Consider the following 14,510-nt stretch of genomic DNA (forward strand, 5'->3'; position numbering starts at 1 on the left):
CGTGCGACCCCCGCCGCCACTGGGGAGACCGGGCCCGGGGCAAAGTTTGGGATGGAGAGCGGAGCGGGACGGCGCGGGAAGGGGGGGCGCATCTCTGGTTCTCGGGGAGAGCGGCTCGGAGCGGCACCGAGAGGGGCCGGGGGGGCGGCGGGCCCCGCGCGGAGCCAGAGCCGGTGGCGGAGCCGGAGCGGCGGGGGAGGAGGCGATGACACGTCCCCGCTCCCCCCGCCGGGGCATGGGCAGAGTCACGTAGGCAAGTGGCAGCGCTCGCCAGGTAGCCGGCGGGGAGGAGAGGGCAGGGCAGAGCAGTGCAGTGCAGGGCAGGGCAAGCGTCCGGTGCGGGGCGGTGGCCAGCAGCGCCGCTAGCCTCCTGCTCCGCGGGCGCGGAGGGTGCGCGTAGCCCGCGGCTTTGCCCCGCGGAGCGGTGTCCCGAGCGGACAGGCGAGCCGCGAGGGACGGCGGCACCGCGAGGCAGAAGCGCTTCGGGAACAAAGGGGCGGCCGTGGCCCGCGGCTGAGCGCGGCCGCGGACCCCGCGCGGTGGCGGAGCGCGCTCCAGCGGCGCTGCGCCCAGCGCGCCCCGCCCCGCGGGCGGACACATGGTTCGCACATGGAGCCACCGCGCCGCGCTCATTGGCCGCCGCCTCCCGGGGGCGGGGCCTCGCCTCCCGCTCCGCCAATGCGCGGCGCCGGGGTCCCCCGTGTGACGTCACGCGTTGCCGAGCGGGCCGGGGGGGGCGCGGGGCCGGGGGGGCTTGGCCGGGGGGTTCGGCCCGGGGGCTCCGGGACCTGCGGGCCCGGGGGTGTCACACGGACACCTCGCCGGGAGCCCCGGGCTCCGCTCCGCCACCTGCGCTTTGCCCTTGTTTTCCTCGGGTTTCTCTGTTACTCTTTGTTTTAGCCTTTTAAATTTTTTTAAAAATTTTCTACTTTTTTTTTTAATTATTCTACTTTTTTTTTTTTTAATTTCTCTGTCCTCCTCGCTTTCATGTTTGGGGGTTTTCCCCCCTCCCCCCTTTTTTTCCTCCGCTGAGCATGTGCTGCGTTTTGTTTTCCGTTTAACTTTACAAAGGCATCGGCAGTGCCTCGCCACGCGTCTCCATCGCTCCATCGCCCTCTCCTCGCCGTTCGCCCCCGTGGCAGCTGCAGGTCCCGAGCAGGTGCCGGTACAGGGTGCCCTTGTTCTGCGGGAAAAGCTGCGTGCACGCAGGCTCCCAGGGAAAGGGATCCCTCTGCGGAGGAGCCGCTCTGCCGCTAATGCTGCAGCCAGCAGCCCTTGTTCTTTGCTCGCCCAGAACAAATCCAGCCTGCTTTTCTGTTTTGGAAAGTTGAGTTAATATTGGGGTGGGATTTTTTTTTTTTCCTCACGTGCTAATTGTTGTTTCGTAATGAATCTGCAAAGCCAAGCGTCTGAGGAGCTGAGCTGCGCCGTGAGCAGCAGCTGCGAGCAGGAAAATGACAGGAGACACCAGCAAGAACTGGGTTTGCGTGTGAAAACAGCAGCATCCCTGGTTTGGAAACTGAGTGTCAGACCGCTGCTTTAGGTCTGTTTTTTTCTCAAGGAGTGCTCTTATTGTGAAGGGGAACTGTCAAAATCATGGGTTTTTTTCGGGGTGGGGGAGATAGAATTTTCCTTGCCGTTGAGATGGATAGTATCTGATCTTTTACACGCTCCATTTAAAAATGCATCATATTACACGGTTCCTTGTTTGGAACTGGAAAATGAGTAGGACTGCAGGATACAGGATTTTTTATTGCTAGGTTTTTAAAAGAGGTGTTTGCATCTAAACAACTCCATTCCTGAGCACTTGTTTTCACGGAAGCTTTCACTAGTAATTGTTGAGGTCATAATGTTGAAAATCATCACTTTTATTAGGAAATTCTGCAAAACCTTTCAGTATTTTAATGTGCAATCAGGACATTTTAGGGTGAAAAGTCCCATTTAACCAAAGGTTCAGCTGGTGAACGTGCTGTTCAGAACGTGACTGTCATAAACCAGGCAGCTTTTACGTGTTGCTCCCAAACAAAGAAAAATGCTGCTGGGATTGGAAAACAATCTCTGAGCCTTACTGGCCCTATCTAAACTAAGGAACAGCTGCAGAAGCGGGAGCGTTGTACCCTAATGTATATACATCTCCTTTCTGGGAAGGGATTTGCATGCAGAGCTCAGGTTATTGCACCAAGAGAATGCTGTGCCCTTTCATCTGCTAGGGCAGGGGTGATTCTCTGTGCACCCAGTGCTGGCAGCCTGGCAGAGATGTTGCTAATGGTCACTCCTCGTTACAGTCTCTGAACTCACAATTCACAATAATAGAGGGGGCAGCTCAAACAAGTTTGGTAATGGAGACTGACGGACTCAGTTGCTGGAGACTGCCAGACTCAGAAGCTTGCCTGCTTCCTGCAGGATGCCCAGGTCACTTGACCGTGGTGTTACAAAGGGTGTAATGAGCTATTTTGGTGTTACTCCCATCAGGAAGGTGGCTGAGTCACAGCCCTGTTGTGCCAGGTGCTGTACATGCAGGGGAGTGACAGTGCCCTGCCCCAAGGAAACAGTCTTAAAAAAACAGAGGTGACAGGTGGATGTTTGTCTCTTCCTGGCCAGGATGGGTGACAGGGACAGAGCTGGGTAAAGCTGGTTGGGATCAGCATCACAGTGGTATGGAAGCTGAAGAGCTTCAGTAGCCATAGGAAGGAATTTAAGGAAGGGCTGTTAATGCTCTGAGAGCTTAAGTGGTTTTTCCTCATAGTTTTATGGTTTCTGATAAACAACACTCAGTGCCCTCATTCAGTGTTCCAAGCCTTTGGTGGCTGTGCCATGTTACTCACCTTCTCAAAACAGTGTCCTCAGCAGGAGCAGATGCTGTTTGGTAGAAGGGTCCCCTGAGAGGTGGACACAACCTCTTCTCTTGTGGGTCCAAATGCTTGGATATCCCAGATGTGCATGTCACGCCTTCTGGTGATAGAGGAGCAGCTACAAGGAAGTTTTCAGCCCCCAAAACACACCTACCCTTGTGTGCAGGTCAGTGGTACAAGGCAGACAGCAGAGCCTTCCAGGTCTAGGGCAGGACTTTGAGATAAGGCAGGAGTTTCCTACCTGCCTGAAGCCCAGGCAGAAATATGGAGATGATGATGATTTACATTTATAGGTCCCACATCCTATCGTTGTGGCCATGAATAATAGCTGAGGGGCCGTGGGCTGGCTGGGTGGTGTGGAAACAGAACCACAGGGCAGAGAGCTGTGGAGCAGGGTAGGATATACTGTCAGAGCTATGGCAGGGGGAGGCAGTGGTCAGGAGTGGCCTCTCAGCAGCACCCTTATTCACTTACATTTTAAAATATTAGAATAAAAATGACCTGTGTTACAGTATGGTGACAGGGAAGGTTCGAATCCTCTTATCAGACTCCTTGGGTAAGCTGGAGTATTTTAGCTGCTGAAATATAACTGAATTATTTTTCCAGTTGAGCCTCTGGGAGTGAATAACAGTGCTGCCTGCCTGTTTGCTGCAGTTCTCATGGTGAGACCACAAAACCCAATCCCAACACACCTTGCTAACTGACATGTACAGGTTTCCAAATGACCTGTTTCTAGAAATTTAAGCTTGGTATCCAAGGAGTAGAAAAGTGGCTCGAAGAAAGTTACAGTGGCTGTTTTCAGACAGGAAAGTTGTGCTGAGGGCAGCTCTGTTGATACATCTGTAACCTCTGTGAATGCCACTTCAGGAATAAACAGGGCTGAAAATCTGTAGCAGCTGGAATGCTGGGATTTGGAAGATGTTTTTAAAGGGACCTGGAATAAACTCAGGTGAGGTTTAGTATTGTGCCAGGCATCCCCTTTGTGTGTGGACTCATGTTTTTGTCAGTAGGAGTTGCACAAACATGTGATGAATCCTTCGGATACGATGACTTATCTGTAATAGGCCTGGTGTGTAATACATTCTGATCTCACTGCAGATACAGACCTGTGTTGCCATATCCTCTTCCAAAAGCATGAAGGCAATCAAGTCTCTGTAACAGGGGTGACAAGTTCACCAGTCTAATAGAGGTGTGCGTGCATAGGACAGTGGGCCTTGCCCCTCACAGGAGACAGCTGGGTCTTCTTCAAGTGCTGGCTATGTTTATTGATCTTCTGACCAGGAATAACAAATGGACGATCTTAGATTTGTCCTTTGCTCCTGCATAATTCTCTCTGAGGGAGAAGACAACTGAGCCTTGGGGATGAATTAACAGTATCTTCATCATGTGGCTCCTTTCATTGTTTGTGTACTGTTTAGGGTCTTTTTCTGACAAACCAAAGAAATGTCAGAAACCTGTAATTAGCTGAGGGCAGAAGGAGCTGAGACTGCCTTTGGTCTGCATGTAGAGCTCCCATTGTATCAATGAGAGCTGACCAAGTGGCTCAAGGTCAGTGTAGATGGCCTTGGATCTCATGGTGATGTGATATATAGAGCAGTGTGGGACCCCTTTATTTATATATTTTTCATCCAACTCACAGTAAACCTCTTTCATTCCTCCTGGTTCATGACCTGGCCACAGTGATTCATGTGTTAGCCACTTCCAGGTTGGGGTGTTTTGACTCATGCTGTTTGGACCTCAGCATAGAATTCAGAAGGAAGCCACAGCAGGAGAAATGATAGGGCAGAGGTAGAACCATGGAACTGTGCTGGGAAGCACTGCTGAGAAGTGATCACATCCCTTGTCAGCAGAGCATCCTGAGAGCCAGAAAAGAAGCACATTCTGCCACTGGCTGAAGAACCCTACTTTCTTGTTATTTAGCTGAAGGACTCTGTATATTTTTTCTTGTGGAAATTCCTTTTAATTTTGCAGCTGGATCAGTTAAGTGACTTAATCAAAGTTATAGAGTAAGTCACTGACTCAGTATAAATTTGGGCACAGCACAGGGCTGAAAACAGAGCACATCTCCTGGAGAGAAGGAACAAGTGACCCGAAGAGCCAATAGATCTGTGGCTTTTATCTTATTGTTTGGCAGAGCTTAGTCTTTGAATCAAAGCGTGCAATTGATTCCTGTTCAAACTCTTGGATATTCCAGAGGTTTGGTTCTGAGGAATGTCTGTCCTCAATGGTGGATGGGTTCCAGGTACCAGTGGGAGTGCTGAAATGGATTATCTGATGCCTTGCAAAAGAGTGAACCTCCTGGATGAGAAATGAGGCCATGTCCTGTAGGCACTTGTAGGTCCCTTGGTGAAGGAATTGCAAGCCTTGGAAGGAGTTGAGTAGGTGGCACTTGGGTTGTGCTCCAGTCTGCTGCTGCAAGTCCTGCAATTCTGAGCTATTGCAGCCGTGGCTACGAGAACAGAGACCTGTTTGTTACAGTGTGTGCTGATTATGTTGTTCAGATGTTGTTCCCCTCACTAGAGAAACAGGAGTGGTATGGATCTGCTGTTCCCAGAAATTTGGGGAATCACTGAATCTTGAGAGTGCCAGAAAATGGTTCCCACCAGGGATCTCTGTTCATGCTTTGATTACACAAGTGTTAGATTTCAAGGATTTGAAAACAATATCAAGAGTTTGGAGGGTTTGTGTGAAGGTGGGCAAAGGAAGCTCTTATGGCTGTTGCCATCTTGATGTTCCTCCCAGAAAATGCAAATGGTTGGGAACAGGAGGATTTTAGCAAAAGCCAAATACAGAATGAAAAACAAGGCAGCTTAGCCAAAGGGATTGCCCTTATTGAAAATAACTTCCACGTTGCAAAGCATTGTGCTATTTCTAAGGTTTGTGTTCAAAGCAGAGGGCTGGGCATCTTGATTTGTGAGACGTGTTCCTGTTCCACCTCTGACTTAGGGTGTGTCTTCTTGTGAGTAATTATGCTGCTTACACCTCAGTTTCCCTTCCTGTCGAGTGGAAAGAAAATAGCTGAAGTAATTTTGGGTTTGAGAAGCTTAAAGCATTACTTTTGGAAAGCTCTTAGAAAATTTTCCTGATGGAAGTTGCTAGTTTAATGTAAGTGATGGCGATGTTGATAAAAAACAGATCACATCTGTTATACTTGATGAAAATAGTACAGCAGTATTTCAGATGTAAATATTAATTGATTTCTGCACTGCAGATTTCTTCTTGGATATTTAAATTATTGCTAAGGAGGAGGGAAAGGCTATCAGGGAGATTAACAAATCCATTATTAAGGCTGGAAATGGAGGGTTGCCGAAGTGCCATTTAATAAAATGTAAAAAGCCCCTTTCTAAAGGGCGAAGCAGCAGAACACACAATGAAAGTGAATCACAGCTGCCAGAAGGGATGCCAGCAGCAAGCACTTATAATCAGAAAACTGTACTTACAGATCATTCGGAGCCACTAAATTAAATGATCTCATTCTCCCCTAAAATACTCTTCCCTTAGCCCCTCCCCAGTGTTGCTTGTGGATTGCTCAACCACATTTAAAATCTGACTTTGGGGGCTTTTTGGCCAGCAGTTGAGTGGCATTGGGCCTCTTCGTGCTATTTACTTTCCACCCACTTTTGTTTCTGTCACACTCTGGCATTTTGCAGGCTGACCTGCCCACACGAGCACTTGGGATGGCAATTGCAAGATTTTACAGATCTGCTGGGGCTCCATAGTTACTTGCCTCTTCTCTAGGGCTCCTTCTTTGGGGAAATGTCCCATCGTTTATTTCCAAATTTCTCTTTGTTTCACGCAGATTTTTTTTCTAATTTACATTGTTTACTTCAGAAACAAAGACTTGGAAGCTGAGCTGAAGTGTAAATGCAAGAGCTCGTCCTACATCATTTCACACAGAACTGATCCTGCTGTTACTTATCTCTAGGCTGATTTAATTCACCATGTGTATCAGGATTCCCCTCCTTCCTCCTCTCTTGTTTTGTATCTTGACCTTCACCTTCATGAGGCTGACTCTCTGATGTGCTCCTAACCTACCCCTTCATTTTCCAGCCGTGGATTTCCCTTTTAACCCCTAGAGTGGCACCACATATCTCCCAATGTGCCATCGGAAAAGCTAATGGCAGTGGGTCTGCTAAGGGCCTGTTTTGCAGTGAGTTTGGGGGTTTGGAGTTGCAGGGTTTGGGTTTTTTAATGTTTAGTGTTGCTAATCCTGAGAAGCAAATGGCTCTCTGGTTTTGGAAGCAGGTTAAAGGAAGCTCAGTTAGAGCCCAGAAATGCTCTTGTGTTAACCTCACTGGTGTGGAGATGTCTGTGCACCTGTGTCCTTTTCCTTAATCCAGGATCTTATGAGTAGTCCTTGAGACTGCCCAAATTTGGAATTTTCCTTCTGTGCTTTTAACAGTCTCCTCTATGGGCAGCTTCCAGTGTAGAAATATGAGGTGGGGAGAGAGAATGCTTCGTTCCCTGAGCTCTACCCCAGCCAAAATCCAGTCTTTGCACATGCTGTGGTCTGGCTGGGTGTAGGTGCATGAGTGGAGACTCTCCTGTCCGAGCAAGGGCTGGGACTGTCCTTCCCAGAATGAGGGAGGGATGTCCCTGGAAGTGTCCCAGCTTCCTTCCTTATTTTTCAGCTGTCCCACCTTAAGAGAAACAAAACAAATCAACCCCTAGAGATCTGGAGATGAAAAGGTCTGTGTAAGAATTGAATAGTGGTATTATTTTTACCTCCATCAGCTGCAAGCCTGCAGTTTTCTGAGGAAACCTCAGAAATGGTGGATCAGCAAATTGTGTGTAGAGAAAAGTTAGCTACCCTGAATCCACTTTTTTCAGCTCTTCTCTAGTTGAGTGCTGCCGACTCTTGCAACTCCATCACAAGTCTCCTGATACTTTGTGCTCTGCCTAAAGCCCTTGCTACCAGACATAAGCCATTGGTTGAGAATTTCTACTTTTTTGGGCTTTTTTTCAAGGTACTTTTCTGTCTCCTGTTGTGATGGAGGAATGTTTGCAAATGTAACCAGTCATGGCCTAAAGGTTCAGAAAATATCCCAGTCAGAACTACAAAACAGTCTTTGGGAGATTCTAAGTCAGAATCAGTTGGAGATTCTGATATTTACTGTGAATGTTCTGATTCTGATCTTGAATGTTTTCTGAGTGCATCCTTTTCAAGTAAGTCAAATATTTTAGAGATTGGTATAATGCAATTCTATGTTACCAGGTTTTTGAGCTCCATTCCAGCTAATGCTGAGTTTGGTAAAATTCAGGGTGATAGAAGTAATCCAAGGGTTTGTACCTACATGAAAATAAGGATGTAAATACATTATTAAAATTCTGAAAAGAATGATCACACTGAAAGCATTTGTTAAAATGTTGAGATGGTCACTGTTGTGCCTTGTTAATGTGCCACTGTTAATGTGCCACTTCAAGTATAGTGAATTTGCTGTCTATGGTATCTCTTGTCTATGCTCTTAAATAATCTGTGCACATTGAAAAATGGGCCTTGATCCTTAACCTCCTATAAAAAACAATCTATCAGTCACTCCAGGTGGGAATTCCAGGCACCTGGAACCTGTGGAGTTCCATCTCCACAGGTGAGATGTGGAAAGTTTCTACATTGTGGCTGTGGCTTTGTCTTTTGTAGCCTCTCTGCTTTGTCCTTGCCACAGCCCTGCCAGTTCCATGTGGGTGGGCATGGAGGCCCCACCTGGGATGCTGTGTCCAGTCCTGGGCTTCTCAGTTCAAGGGAGACACGAAGCTCCTCGAGCAGGTGCACTGGAGGGCTGCAGAGTTGATCCGGGGACTGGAGCATCTCTCTTAAAAGGTTGAGGGAGCTGGGCCTGCTTGGCCTCAAGAAGAGACGTCTGAGAGGGGATTTTATTAATGTCTGTCTGTTGGAAGGGAGGTGTCAGAGGTTGGACCAGGTTCTTTGTGGTGGTGCCCAGCAATGGGACAAGTGGCAAGGGGCAGATGCTGATACACAGCAGTCCCACCTGAATATGAGCTATGCAGGTAACTGAGACTGGCACAGGTTGCCCAGAGAGGCTGTGGAGTCTCTGTCACTGGAGATATTCCAGAGCCATCTGGATGCAATCCTGCACACTGTGCTCCGGAGTGACCCTCCTTAGCTGGGAGCTGACCCACCGTGGTGCCTCCCAGCGTGACCCACTCTGTGATTCTGTGACCTGACCACCACCACCTCAGGGTCTGGGTGGGCCCGGAGCCATCCCCTCAGGCGCGGGGACACGCAGCCACTGCCCCGGGAGCTGCCTCCCCCCACACGCTCCGGCCGTGCCTCGGTGCTCCCGGGAACTGCATTTCCCAGCCCGCCCCGCTCCGCTCCGCTCCGCCCGCCCGTGAGCGCCGGGCAGAGGTAAACAAAGTGCTGCGAGGCGGCGGGCGGGGCGGCGGCCGGAGGGGCCGGTCCCGCCGCGGGGCTGCCGGGCCGAGGGGGCCGGGGCTGGATCCTGGCAGGGCCCGGCGCGGGGGCGCATCGGGGCTGGCCGCGGGGGCAGCGCTGGGGACGGGGCTGGGGCAGGAATAAGCGCTCGCCGCTCCCCGGCGGGAGCATCCCGGAGCGGCTCCTTCCTCCGGCATTTCCTCCGGCGTGTTCCCTTGCCGCCCCTCGCCCTCCCAGGAGAGCCGCCCCCGGCACGGTGTGACGAGGCCCGGGCACTGGGCAGAGACGGCGATCCCCGGCGCCTCCCCGCCGCAGCCGCCCCCGTGTCCAGCGGGGGAGCCGGGAGCGTGGGGGCGGAGGGCGGCCCGGGGCTGCGGAGCCCCCCGGCCATGGAGCAGGTCCAGATGATCAACATCCAGCGGCTGCTGGAGGCGGCCGAGTATCTGGAGCGAAGGGAGAGAGGTAATGGGGGGAGGATGGGTGCCCTCCGTGAGGGGAACGGGGCTGGGGTCAGATCCCCACCGAGGGGCGAGAGTGACCCCGAGAAGGGATCAGAGCAGGTGTTTGCTGGCGGGATGGTGGCAAATCCCCAGCTGAATGAAGGATAGGGCCGATGAGCCCTCCTGAAGGTGGTGGATGAGGTGGAATGTTTTTGCAGAGTGGGGGAGGTTGACGTGGATGTGGTTTCTGGGAGGAAAAGGGGGTATTTGGTGTGAAAGTTTTCCACTGGGCAGGAGGGATGGTGATGGGTGGCTCTGGCTCAGCAGACACGTCAGTATCACGTTGAAATATATCTGGTTTGCCTGGTTCGGATAGGTTGGGCAGGAGGAGGAAGATGAGGCACTCTCTAGACTGTCATGTTGGGTTTTTTTTATATTTTCAATGTTTGAGTGGTGGTGACCTCCCTCCAGGGTTGGCAGAGACTTTATACTTCCCTTCCTCCCTTTTCTCCAGCCCCAGTCCACTTCCCTGTGAAATGAATATATATCCTCAGTCATTTCCCTGAGCTGTTGTGATTAAGGGCCTCCCCAGCTAGGCCAGCAGGTTAGTGGTGAGGCCTGCCTGCTGACTTCTTTATTTTTTCCTTTCTTATTTTTATTTTTTTCTCTCCTTTTTTTTTTTTTTTTTTTGATTGTTGCTTTTTGTTATTAATGCCTTGCCTGTTGATTCTCTTGCAGAGTGTGAGCACGGCTATGCCTCGACCTTCCCCTCAGTCCCAAGCCCTGGACTACAGGACCCAAAGCCCACGCGGAGGCTGAGCCGGGCACGGAAATACAGCGGCAGTGGCAGCATTGCCAGCATTGCCACCAGGTACAGTGTGGGCAGGGCTGCCTGGGGCTCACAGCTGCAGAACAAAGCTGGAGGCAGTGGAGAGAAATTTCCTCTCTTGGAAAAATGGGAAGAGAATGTGAACAGCTAGATTCAGAGCTGGGGCACACAAGTGCAGCGTCCATTCTGGATCTATAGCACTGGAAGTAGAGGGGACACAGGGGAGCTGGATCTGAAGTGGCACTGCCAGCTGACACCATGCCAAGTCTCAGATGCTGCAGAGGGAAGGGGAATAGGGAGATCTGTTCATAAGGTTTAGGGAGAAGGTAGGCAATAGCTATTCCCATTATATACAGCTGATGTCTTTCCAACCCAGAAATCACTGCTTTTAAGGGATAGTGCATGTGCAGCCTGGGTGCTTTGGGATTGTAATGACAGGCATGATTTGAAGCAAGGAAATGTTTTGAAATGGATCCCCTACAACAAATGGGAGAGAGGGAGATGACTGACTGTAATGTACAACATGTTAAAAATTCAGTTCAGGAAAACAGAGCTGTGTTTCAGTCTGCCTTTCAGGGCAGTGGGATTTCCCAGTTTTTGATAGCTTGATAATTGTAGAACTCCATGTTTTTGACACTTTTCTTATTACACAAAGGCATGTTTTTTGGTTTCTTAAATCTAGAAGAGACAATAGGATTAAGCCTATTGCCTGGTGCTGTGGTTGCATTTGCCTCTTCTCTCTCATTCCTGTTCTTTTTATTTTTGTTTGCTACCTTCTGTAGGTTTGTTCAGACCTTGTTGAGATCTTCTGGGATAGAGAAACTTTAGAAACATAGAGTATGCCTTTGAAAAGGCATTTGCAAGCTTGCTTTTACTGCAGCAAGGCCTGTGCAATCCATAAAATGGTGGCAGGTGGCTCAGGTGATTAAGGCTTTCTTAAGGCCATTGGGAAGGACCTGTAAAGGCCTAAGGGGAAGGTGCCTTTGCTTGCAGTGATTCTGCTTCGGCAGCATTTGATAATAAAGGTTGTTTGAAGCAATGTTAGGACACCTTGCTGTGGGGAAGTTTTCTTCATCAGGATCAGCATATCTTGAGCTCTGTGTCTGCTCAATGTTTGTATTTGCTTCTCTACTTCATCCAGCCTCTCCTAATTTGAGGGCATTTGTAGCTCTTTGCTGTTTATCGTGAACCAAAGCCCCCAGTCCTGTGACTTTGTGTTGGAAAATGGTGGCAAATGCTGAATTGAGGTCGGTATTTTTCTCTCTAGGTTTCCCACATACTATTTTTCCATCCCACACCTCTTTGTCTCAAAGGCCTTTGTCATGGCAACCTGCCCTTCTCCAGAGGAGGGCTGGAAGCACATCCCCCTCAGGAACTCCTTAGCACTGAATCCAGCAGCCTGTAGGCTGGAGAGGGATGCAGAGCACTCCCAGTCCCTGGGGCCAGGGTGCTCAGCAGGCCCTGCCAGCAGAGAGCTCCAGGCACAGCTCTCCTGGGGCAGCTCTGTGCTGACACCAGCCCGCTGGGCCCTGGAGCTGACAGGCTGAATATGTTCCTGTGGAGGAAAAGGCAGCAGAGAAGCAGAAGATGTACTTTCTAGTCTTACTTAAACCTTCTTTATACAAAGAATACTAAGGCTAGATGGAATCTTTAGAGTGAGAGCATTGTTAGCCAGAGCATTTCCTCCTGTGCTTGTTCCAGCCTCAGGGAGTGACCAGTGTGGGATCTGCTCCAGGCAGGGACCAGAGTGGGTCTTTTGGGGAGCTCAGACCTTACATGCACAGTTGGAAATGGAAGTTTCTTTTAGCACAAGTCGTAGCAGCTTGCACTTGCTGTAGGAGATGGCAGGCCTTCCAGATGGCTGAAGTGCCGGGAAGTGACAACTGTGAAGTTTAGGGTGCCTCCAAATTCACTGCAGTGTCTTTTGTGTGATGCTGAGTATAGCATCAGCCCTGTTTAAGGAAGGCTCTGTATCATCTCTTCCTGTTAAAATCAAAGGGGCAATTCAGTAAGTTCTGTCTGGTGGAGTTGGAATGGACTTTGAATTAAATATCAAGTCCTTGATGAGGAACAAAACTTACATTTCATGTGTGGACAAGAGATTTTCTTAGATTGCTTTTGTCTCAAAATGGTTCATTAGTGTAGAGGAATAATGCATTTAGATCTCATGCAGATCTTGTAATAAAACAGCCTCCTCTAAAAATGTCTCTCAGGCAACCTTGGGAAAGTGACAATGTTTTCCTTTTTTTTTTATTTATACACTTTTACAATTCATTTTACAGATTAGCACGTGTACATTGTTGATGGTCTTTATTGAACCAAATAATCCATGATTTCGTGGTGCCGGCTATTTATGAAGCCTGGGTGCCTGTTTGATTAATATTTTAATTCCAAGTATTTCCCTTCAGCATTTGCAGCCCAGACATGACAGCTATTTCCTCCCAACAGGCTCTGTGCTGTCATTGCACAAACACCCAGAAAGTTCTGAGGAGCAGACAGCCCAGTTCTGGATGGCAGTGGTGGAGCAATTCTTATTCTTACAGAACTATGGTGATCTCACAGTCTCAGCAAAATAATTCTTTTCTACCCCAAATAGGGGTGTGCAGATAAGAGCAAAAAAATTGCTTAATAGTTTCTAATTCTTGTGATGCAATTTTAAGGAAGGATGTTGTGGCTCAGGTTCTCTTTTCCTTTGCTTGTCTCTGTTGTGCAACCAACAGCATGGAGATTGCTGCAGAGGGCTTCCCTCTGCAATCATTATCTACGTGAATGTGCAGTGTTTTGTGCACGTTTTAAAGATATAATGAGTTTGAGTTAAAACATGAACGTATTTAAAAATAGAGTTTTGCTTTAGTTGGGGATATTTTGGTATGGGAAATTACCCACCTGCAGAAAATAATTGGAGAATCACAGTCATTGTTACCTGGTGTTTATAATAGACAAGGGAAACTTTTTTTTTTTTTAACAAATCCCACTTAACACATAAAAGCAAAACCCCAAGCAAATTAAAAACTGAAGTTAGCCAGCATGTGTTACATTTGAATTTAATATTGCCTCCTTAAATTTGCTCTTTACAAAATTATCTTCTGATTTTTGGGAGGGGTTGGAAAATGAACAGCAGTTTGTTACAGCCTGTAGTATTTAACGTTACTTTTTTCAGAAGGGGTTTCTGGGGCAGAACCTGAGTTTCTAAAACACTGCTAGAGAAGTGAAGTAGTCTGTGCTGGGAGTGAAGTTCTGTGGGTACATTAACTTGCACTCAGTGTCACTGGAAACTGCTGCCATGGACCCTACATGTGCAGTTCTAATAGACTCAATTATTTGAAAGGTTCATTATATTTACTTAGGATTAGCCTGGCTTGATATTTCTACATTTTGGAAAATAATTGAGAAGACTTTTTAATCAATTAAATCATTGTGTCAGCAGGAAATAAAATAAACAGTAGGGTTGCTAAATTATTTTTCCCCCAATAATGCCGTCAGTTTAATGAAGTTAAGATTTATAAGGAAATCTGAAATTGCATTACAATATTAGATTGTCATTTGTGTTTTGTTGTTATTTAGGCTCTCAGGCATGTAGAAAGCCTGTTGTTTTTTGGTGTAATCCTGGGGAAATACCAGGCATCCTCCCAGCAGCACTGGGAGCCCTCAGCTCTCCCTGGAGGCCCATGTTGTTAAGGGCTCTCAAATAATCTATTGCTCAGTTCCATGGGGGAGGATTTGATCTCTGTCCAGTTTCTTTTTCGTTTCATTTTCCTCTCTTCCCATTATCCTCCCTTGTGTCTGGCACTGCCTCCCAAGGGCCTTTCATACACCTACAGTCTGGTAGCAGGTTGCTTGCAGAGCTTGGAGTCAGCAGCTGTGATGAGTATGGTGAGGCATTTTGGGCATGTTATCTTGGAAATCTGGTCGTCTGGGTTTCTTTGCCCTTCTGGCTGTTCTGCTGGTGCAGCTCTCATTTTCTCTGTCGTTGCACTCTCATCTACCCATATAAA

The 14,510-nt window shown here is 48.6% G+C and overlaps 1 protein-coding gene across 3 annotated transcripts in view; it reads left to right on the forward strand.

Annotated features, from left to right (window-relative positions):
- Positions 1–14,510, forward strand: part of MXI1 (MAX interactor 1, dimerization protein) — a 62,177-nt gene that overhangs the window by 511 nt on the left and 47,156 nt on the right. For 2 of the 3 annotated variants that reach the window (XM_074545201.1, XM_074545202.1), the window contains exon 2: positions 10,425–10,557. In XM_074545201.1, the coding sequence (XP_074401302.1) occupies positions 10,425–10,557 (133 nt within the window). Of the gene's footprint in view, positions 1–9,232; positions 9,709–10,424; positions 10,558–14,510 lie in introns of those variants that run through there. The other variant, XM_005481109.3, reaches the window with a different exon arrangement.

Source organism: Zonotrichia albicollis, chromosome 7 (assembly GCF_047830755.1).
Source record: "Zonotrichia albicollis isolate bZonAlb1 chromosome 7, bZonAlb1.hap1, whole genome shotgun sequence".
NCBI lineage: Eukaryota > Metazoa > Chordata > Aves > Passeriformes > Passerellidae > Zonotrichia > Zonotrichia albicollis.